The sequence below is a fragment of the Polychytrium aggregatum genome (assembly GCF_025602895.1).
Source record: "Polychytrium aggregatum strain JEL109 chromosome Unknown BJ171scaffold_19, whole genome shotgun sequence".
NCBI classification, from domain to species: Eukaryota; Fungi; Chytridiomycota; class Chytridiomycetes; order Polychytriales; genus Polychytrium; species Polychytrium aggregatum.
The window spans coordinates 760,425-769,569 of NW_026516221.1; the positions used below are offsets into that span (position 1 = coordinate 760,425).

At 52.0% G+C, this 9,145-nt stretch overlaps 1 protein-coding gene across 1 annotated transcript; it reads right to left on the reverse strand.

Moving 5' to 3' along the window:
• Positions 1–380: 380 nt before the first annotated feature.
• Positions 381–4,153, reverse strand: BJ171DRAFT_506130 (uncharacterized protein). Its single transcript, XM_053111108.1, has 2 exons — positions 3,933–4,153; positions 381–3,838 (listed from the first exon to the last, which is right to left on the reverse strand). Exon 2 carries the CDS (start codon positions 3,824–3,826, stop codon positions 734–736), a length of 3,093 nt encoding a protein of 1,030 aa, XP_052966612.1. The 5' UTR covers positions 3,827–3,838; positions 3,933–4,153; the 3' UTR covers positions 381–733.
• Positions 4,154–9,145: the final 4,992 nt, after the last annotated feature.

The following is a 9,145-nucleotide window of genomic DNA, read 5'->3' on the forward strand; positions in this document are numbered from 1 at the left end:
TCCAAGTCCAAGACCACTCCTCAGAGTACTCTGCGTTGACTTGTCACATAGTCAGTCTGAGACGCCATGACGTCAATACTCTTGCGACCACTGGTCCCAACCAATGATGGCAGTATGTGGCCGTGGAACAAGAGTCACACCCATCATCCAGGATCAGTGTCAGTGTGGTTACAGTTGTGTAGTGGTATCAGTGATGGAGCAGCCAGGTGTACTGAGCGAATTGTCAAGATACACTCCCACCCAAACCAAAGGCCAACAGGCAGAGCATGTAGAGGGAGCGTGAACAAGTGCGGCACTATGAGCCTAAACCCTCTAAGCCTAACCAACTCAAGCCGAGCCTGCTGTGATAATGTCACTGAGATGTGGCAGTGGTCTGGACATTCTTGATTTTGTACCATCGGCCAAGGCATGTAGCCTCCCCGACAGTGTGTTTTTATTGAACCAATGCGTCGACAACAGGAAGAGAAGTCCAGCCATAATCGCAGGAGTAGAATGGTCAAACAAAAGGGTACTGAAGAAGAACTCAGAAGGCCAAGAGGACAGATAAAGGCACTGATGTGGGTACTAATACTATATAACGAACGGATATCATTGAAAGGTACTCATTGAAGGGGGAACACTAAGGAATCAACAGAGGAGCTGAATTCACAAGTCAGTAGGATACTAATTGGGAAACACATCGACATACTGATACTGTAAGGAAGTGAATCAAAAGCAGCACAGATGCAAACCCTTATTTCTGTTGGCTTGCTTTTCTCTCGAGGCCACGGTAATTCTGTGTGCCACTGGAGCTGGTTTTCTCGACTTTCAAAGGGGCAAGGTACTGGTGCTTATCAAGGATGCTGCCGATTCGGTACTTGATTTTGTGTTCGCTCACAGTATTGTCGCAAACACTCTTGACAGAACGGGAGACCTCGTCAGTTTCGATCCTGTCCATGCAGGTAGATTTGAACCACCTGAAAAACTCAAGTGAAAGAACCGGCTGTGCAATGTTGAAATCGGTGTTGTTGAAGCCCTCAGTTTCGGGCGGGTGGATAATGTAGGTCGAATCAATGAACTCGATCAATGTATCGGCCTGGGTGGGTACTCCAACTACGCTGCTCTGGCTCATGATTGAAGGTCGAGTGCTGAGGAGTGATCCACCATCTCGGTATCTGGGATACCACTTGCGCATAAGGCAGTGCATCGCGTTGATGTACTCCTGTTGTTCAACGAGGTTTCCAAGGGTAGCGTCCTTCATAAAGAGTGGTTTCCCCGGATGCTTAGCGCGATAGTCGTTGAATGCCTTTTGATCCAAAGCAAACTTGGACAGGTATGGATTGATCACGATTCGGCGCCGGATGGAATCGTGCCTCATGAGTTCAGGCACGTTGATGTCCTCTGGGTTGCACATCATCATGAACTTGATGCTGAGCTCCCTGGATTGTTGGCCTTGGTAGATATCGCGGAAGGCGACCTCGTCACCACCGACAAGGTTCTTGATTCGCATGGTGTTGAGGGCTCGAGGTTTGTTCGATTTTTGTTCAAGCTCCGAAATATAGACGAAGCGGGAGCCAACGATGGATGCCAGCTCAGGAGTTGCCGCAGAGCTACTTTGAGTACTTGTATGGAGGTAGGAGCTGGTCAACATGCTGGAGTACACCGGGCCAAGGGTCATCCGGAGAATCTTGGCCATAAGTGACTTGCCGTTGGAAGAGCTGCCGATGCCGAGGACCAGGAACTGCTCGTCGTTGTTGCCATCCAGGAGACTGGCAAAGTAGCGCATGTTCCAATCGAATTGGTCCGGATCCACAAAGATGCTGCGAATGATTTCGTTCAAGTGATCCATGGCTCTAAGAACGGCTTCAGTCCCTTGGTCGTTGTAATAAGCGCTCGACCACATCGTGAAGTAGTCCTCGGGTCTACTGGGTCGAAACACCATCGTGGTCAAGTCCAGGGTTCCGTCCCTGGTGACGTGCAGCAAAGGATTCTTGTTCCTGCGTTGCTTGAACTCGGGAAACTTGACCGACAGTTGATGTGACAGTCCGCCATTGACGAGTTGGCTTACAAAACCAGAGTCCACCATCTTCTGTTTCATTCGCTCAAAGTGGCCGATGGTTTCTGCAGAATGTGGAAGGTCGCGTCCTTCGAGGTCCGAGTACCACTCCAGGGCCCTCCTGAAGATTCGTCTCAAGTAATCGAGCACAAGGTTGTTGAGTTCGCTGTTGCCGTTGGACCTTTCCCAGTACACTCCGTTGAAATGGTACCAGTTGCCGGGGCGATCACGATCGTGCAACCAGACGTCCCCGAACACAGAAGCAAGGAAATCAAGCAGCTCGGCGTTTCCAGTGGTGTTGGTGAGATAATCCTTGAAGCACAGAGCTGCCTGAGCAGTGACATCCTGAAGGTAGGGGGTGGGATCGTGAAGGTGGGCAATGCTCTTCCACTTATCGTTCTCCGAAAGGGATGAGAACCTGTTGCTGACACACTGGGTATTCATTTGCTTGATGTACTGGGTGAAGCTGCTGGAGGGATTGCTCCACATGTAGCGGTCGATGGGGAATCGCTTTGGGCCTGTTGGGTCCTCGACATTGCAATTTGAGCATCGGAATCGGAATCCTTCGGAGGTGATGGATCCACTGAGCACGACTCCACTGGTCTTGCAAAAGAAGCAGGAGCCATTGAGTTCAATGTTGAATCCTCTTTGATCAGTCTGTGGACTGAAGCCGGTGATGAACGAGCTGGCAAATGATGCTGCAATGATTTCCTGGACGTCGGTTTTCATGACCTCCATTTGATCGTCTACATCGACAGTCGAGTCCGATAGCTTGCGATGCCACGTCGCCAGGTTGTTAGCAATGTCACTGTTGAGGGTTCCGTGGACAGACTGACAGTGTCCAGGCTCAAGTGTGAAGGACATAGCTGCCGGGAAGTATTCGAGTGTAAAGGTCGAGTGGATATCTTCAGAATCCGACTGTTCGCAAATCGGACATCCCATACTTTGAACAATAAACTGGCCTGTTGCTTTGAACTCGATAGAAACAATGAGTTCGGGCTTGATCATGAACGGGACCGACCGCAAGGCTCGGGACAGTGAGTGTCCTTTTCCAGAACCGAGACAGTCGGTCATACTATCCCAAGAGACATTCGAGACGTCCTGCAAGATCGAAGGAATGGTGGCGACACCACTACTTCCAGTACCATCAAGTTGGTGTCGAACGGATCGGCTTTGACGGGTCAAAGGAGTCCCTTTGTGGACCGGAACAGGCTCGGCAATGTTGCATTCCTTTTGGAGGGCGAAGGTGAGGGCTCTCCAGGCCATAGGGCGGTAGGTCTTGCTGCTAGGTGTCCACTGAACAGTAAACCCTTGTTCCTCCGAGGCAGCCTGACACTCAGGATCAGTACAGCCAACCTTCACCACTCCATGAGAAATGGCAATATACACCTTGGGGATCAAGTGCTCCTTGTCTTGCGAGTGCAGGGAGAGGTAGGGACAGCAAAGGCGCTTACAAAAGACCCGACACTCCCTGGGAACTGCATCAACCAACAAGCAACGAGTCCAGTCGAAATCCTTCTCAGGCTTTGGAAAATTGTAAATGAAAGACTTGTCCTTTTGAAGCTGCTTCTTGAAAAGATCAAGGACCACAGTCTTGAAGTACACAGGCATGGGGGACATGAGATCCTGATTCTTGGGAACGGAAGCCTCGGGATCATCCAGAACAACAGAGTCCGAACCCTCATCGGAACTGACAGTGTCTTGGACTGGATCGATGATAGTATCGGCAGATTCAGTGTCCGAAGTGCTATCAAGGTCGGGCGGAGGGTGATCGGTGACGGCGGCTTGCATGGTCGAACGCGACTGGCATCATGATACAAGACACAACAAATACAAATCTGTTAGTATGGGACACAGAACGAGACGGCGAGGACTCATTGGTGATATGTTGGCTTACACTCAGCTTAGGAATTTGGCAGGTAAGAACCACAGGAGAAGTTGAAGGGAAGAGAGAGGTGACTAGTTCGGGGGACTTTGTAGACAGGGAGCGAGACGGGATAGAATCGACCAAATTGTAAAGGGCAGGTGTGAAGGGCGGATGGAAGGCGTGTGAAAGAGAGGTAGATAAGAGGAGCAGGCGGATAGTAGAACAGGAAAGCTAAGGAAGAACGCTTCTTGTTCCGTCTGGAGTGCGAAACTTGCTGGCGAGCGTTGGCCTATTTATAGACCGGGGACACCCCCGGGGGACGAGGTGGGCGGAAGCCGTCTCCGGCGGGCGACGGGGGCGGTGTAGCACCGAGGACTGAGAAGGGGGTGTGCGAGAACAGGCGAGGTGCAAGCGAGGGAGGCTTGCCACAGCCCAGCGGCATGTGTTACCCGATGGCGTCATCGGGGAACCACCCAGAGGGCAAGGCAAGAGCACGCGGTTAGCCACGCGCGTAAACAAAAGGCGTGGAAGGAAACGATTGGTGCGCAGAATGGCGGAGGGATCGGAACCGTTCCGGCTTGGTGCCGGGTGAACGGAGAGGCGGCTAAACTACGGGTAAACACCGGAAGAACTCCGGGAGCGCATGGGACGGAGTGAGGGAAACTGGAAGGAGCAGGGAGGGGTGAGAAGGAGCAAGACGGGACCTCGGATAGATGTAGTGGATGGAATCATTGTGTGTACATAGTCAATGGACATTGAAACCTAGAACGTGAGATGAAAGATTGAGCACAGAGTGGAAGGATAGCGCGATGGAGCTCATGCCATATGGATGGAGACAGTGGGAATACGAGAGAAGTACGATGTCAGGGATAGCTCCTGCTTGTTCTCCACTTTGACTGCACACTTGGCTGTTCCTTTGCCTTTCTGTTTGTTTGTGTGTAGCTTTGCAGTTCCCCTCCGATTTTCCGCCCTTTTCCTGTCTTTTCCGCTCCTTCCGCTCTTCCGTTTTCCCGCGCTGCTCCGCTTCCACTGTCTTCTTCGCACGCGCCGGTTTGTTTGTGCACGCGCTTCGCTGCGATTGGTTGCAATTCGGCTGCCGGTCATGTGTCCCCCCATCGGTGACTCATGACCTGCCTGACCGCCCCGATCTCTTGTTCATCTCGCATGCATTTGCCCCAACCTTATACTTGACCAATCCGCTTCTTGGACGTTGAGTCACATTGCTTCGCCTTTGCACGTTTCTCCTGCCAGGTGCTTCGCTTTTCCTTGCGCCTCTCTCGCTTTGGTTCTCTGCCTGTCTCGGTGGTCCTTCTCGGCCCTCGTTCGTGCTTCGCCCCCTTCGCCCTGCTCGATCGCCCACCTTTCCCTCCCTTGGCCGCCTTTCGCTTCCAAGTCCGGACTTGACTATAAATAGCCTGACCGCCGCGATGTGTAGTCGAACCTCAGCGTTCAAAATAGGACTAAATAAAGCGCCTTCTACTGCATCCTGAGAATTTCCTGCATGTCCCACGTCGAGACTGATCTGATATTGAAGGATTCTTTGTCATCCTCGTTCCCTCAGAGGTCTCCTTCGGACAGTCAAATTGTTTTCGCTAAGCTCACTTCGAGGTGCCGTACTCATAGCCGCTGAGTCCGCATTTGATTATGACAATGACTCATATACAGAGCTCTGACACTTGGAAGGAAATGTGCAATGGAATGCGTCAGGGTGTATATCTACAACCGATGATTCACTGATCCTAAACCATATACCAAAGGGAAGAATGAAAATAAATGACATGACAGTGATGGGTCTATTGTCTGATGCCTAACCTCTAGAGCCTAGTACTATGGGGGAAGTTCCGGAACTAAAGGACATAAACAATTCATGGGCTGTCGAGAGAGACAACGATATGATGGTGACGGAGAACCAGGCGGAATGAGGCTGAAATATTGGGAGAACATTGCTGGGGGCTAGTTTGGATCTCCCTGGGATCTTGATCCCTTGGTCGCTGAGGATATTTTTTTTATTTCCGACCCAGAGAGCCCCCAGGCAAAACCCAGAGGACATCCCAGATCCCAGATCCCAGGTCCACTATAGAGTGACCCCATAGAACTGGCCAGATCATATAGATCCAGAGATCCATCCGACATACCATCCCATCCCATCCCCGATAGGCCCTGGGATCTCATAATGGGATCTGGGAAGTTCCCAAAGGTTCCTGCAGGCGACCAAGCCTCTGAAGAAAAAAAAAAAATCAAAAAAACCTCGGAGAATACCCAAGCCCTGGGATCTGTCAAAGATCTTGCTGGGGCCTAGCTGGGATCTCCCAGAGATATTTTCTATTTTTTTTTTCTAACCCAGGTGGCCCTGGATAGATCCAGAGGACATCCCACTTCCCAGATCCCAAGCCCACTATAGAGTGGCCCCATAGAACTGCCCAGATCATATAGATCCAGACAACCATCCGACATCACAGCCCCGATAGGCCCTGGGATCATTGGAACCAACTGGAATCCATTGGAACCCAATGGAGCCCACTACAGCCCGCTGGATGGCTTCACGTGCACCTGTGAAGTCAATATTGGGATCTGGGAAGTCCCAAGAAGACCCGGCCGACCAGGCAGCCTCTGGAAAAAAAAAACCTTGGGGGATATCCAAGCCCTGGGATCTTGCTGGGTTCTTGCTAGGATCATGCTGGGGGCTAGTTGGGATCTTCCTAGGATCCTGATCCCTCGGTCTTTGAGGTTTTTTTTTTCTTTCCGACCCAGGCAGCCCTGGCGAGATCCCAAGGACTTCCCAGATCCCAGATCCTGTTAGAGTCCAAAGGGGACTCAACGGCAAAAGAAGAAGTGAGCTCGAAGTGAGCTCAGGGAAAGCAAGGGTAGAGTCCGAAGTGGACTCGGAGAGGGAGCGAGGGAAGCAAAGATCCGTTCAAGATAAGACTTGTCTCGAAATGAGACGTGAGGAACACTCAGAGAATAAAGTAGAAGGCACTTTATTTAGTCCTATTTTGAACGCTAAGGTTCGACTACACATCGCGGGGGTCAGGCTATTTATAGACAAGTCCGGACTTGGCAGCGAAGGGCGGCCAAGGGAGGGAAAAGTGGGCGATCGAGCAGGGCGAAGGGGGCGATGCACGAACGAGGGCCGAGAAGGACCACCGAGACAGGCAGAGAACCAAAGCGAGAGAGGCGCAAGCAAAAGCGAAGCACCTGGCAGGAGAAACGTGCAAAGGCGAAGCAATGTGACTCAACGTCCAAGAAGCGGATTGGTCAAGTATAAGGTTGGGGCAAATGCATGCGAGATGAACAAGAGATCGGGGCGGTCAGGCAGGTCATGAGTCACCGGTGGGGGGACACATGACCGGCAGCCGAATTGCAACCAATCGCAGCAAGGCGCGTGCACAAACAAACCGGCGCGTGCGAAGAAGACAAAGGAAGCGGAGCAGCGCGGGAAAACGGAAGTGCGGAAGGAGCGGAAAAGACAGGCAAAAGGCGGAAAATCGGAGGGGAACTGCAAGGCTACACACAAACAAACAGAAAGGCAAAAGAATAGCCAAGTGTGCAGTCAAAGTGGAGAACAAGCAGAAGCTATCCCTAACATCATCCCCTTCCTTAGCGACGAACTCCGGGCGTCGCCTTCGGCTTTGAGGGATAGCGAAGGTGGAAGTCAGCAACAAGATCAGTGGCGTGGGAAACATTGGCAGCGGGCTCCCAAGACCGGTCAGTCTCGGAATAGCCCTTCCACTGAACCAAGTACTGTAAGCGACCACGGAAGAGCCGAGAATCGAGAACAGTCTCGACCTCAAACTCTTCCTGGGAGTCAACAAGAATGGGTGGAGGTTCGGGTTGGGTGAACTCGGGAACAATGTCCTTCGTTCGGGGTTCAAGGAGGGATACATGAAAGACGGGGTGGACTTTGAGTGTGGAAGGGAGTTTAAGTTCAAAGGCAACGGGGTTGATGCGGCGAAGAACTTTAAAGGGGCCAAGCTTTTTCTGATCAAGCTTGTTGGAGGGACGAAGGGTGCGGATGTGGCGACGATCAAGAAAAACGAGGTCGCCAACGGAGATGTCGGGAGTGGGGAGACGGGATTTGTTGGCCTGCAAAGTGTAGGACTCTTGGGCAACCCGGAGGTTGGCCTTGAGATCCTCGAGAACGGTCTGAAGTCGGTCGACACGTTCTTCGGCAGAGGGCACAACAGAAGGATCACGGATGATGGAGGGATCAAAAATGGGGTGATGGCCATGGACTGCAAAGAAGGGAGTCATGCCAGTGGAGGTGTTTTCCGAGTTGTTGTAAGTGAACTCGGCAAGGGGAAGGTGAAGGGTCCAGTCGTCTTGCAGGTAATTGCAATGGATACGCAAATACTGCTCGATGACCTGGTTGAGAACCTCGGTCGAACCGTCGGTCTCGGGGTGGAAGGCAGAAGAAAGGGAAATCTTCGTCTTCAGAAGCTCATTGAAGCGCCTCCAGAAGGCCGAAGTAAACTGAGTTCCTCGGTCCGAAACAATAGACCGGGGACAACCATGCAAGCGGAAGATGTGGGAGAGGAAGAGTTCGGCGGTTTGCTCGCCTGTAACCGTCTTCGTGGTGGGCACAAAGTGTGCTTGTTTGGACAGGCGGTCCTTAACCACGAAGATGGAGTCAAAGCCGTTCGAAGGTGGGAGATCCGTGATGAAGTCCATCGACAGGTCCCACCAACGTTCGGAAGGAACGGGGAGAGGGTGAAGTAAACCATAAGGGGAGTGACGGGACGGCTTGGCTCGCTGGCACGCTTCACAATTAGCAATGAAGCGACGCACAGACTTACGAAGCCGGGGCCAGTGAAAGTCCCGGGAGATGAGCTCAACGGTCTTGGCAAGACCAAAGTGACCAGCGGCAGCGGAGCAGTGACGTTGCTCAAACACTTTGAGCTGGAGCTCGGGGGAAGGGACAACGATCAGGTCTTTAAAGTAAAGGAGACCGTCACGGAAGGAGTAATCGCCATCAAGACGTTTGGCGTTGAAGTCAGAAAGAAGGGAACAAGAAAGGGTGGCAGCTCGAATCTCGGAAAGAAAATCGGGGTTCGAGCCGATAACGGTGATGCTGTCGAGAGAAATAGACTCGAACAGCTGAAGGAAGTTGGTGGAGTGGAGGGAGTCACCAGGCTTTATCTCAAAGTCAGAACGGCGACTGAGAGCATCGGCTTTGGTGTTGAGGCGACCAGGGCGGTGGTAAATGCGAAAAGCAAAATCAGAAAGGAATTGGGCCCACCGGAACT

Bases quoted from the DNA above. Each gene is read 5' to 3' on its own strand.
- BJ171DRAFT_506130 (XM_053111108.1), bottom strand. From the start codon at position 3,826: ATGCAAGCCGCCGTCACCGATCACCCTCCGCCCGACCTTGATAGCACT.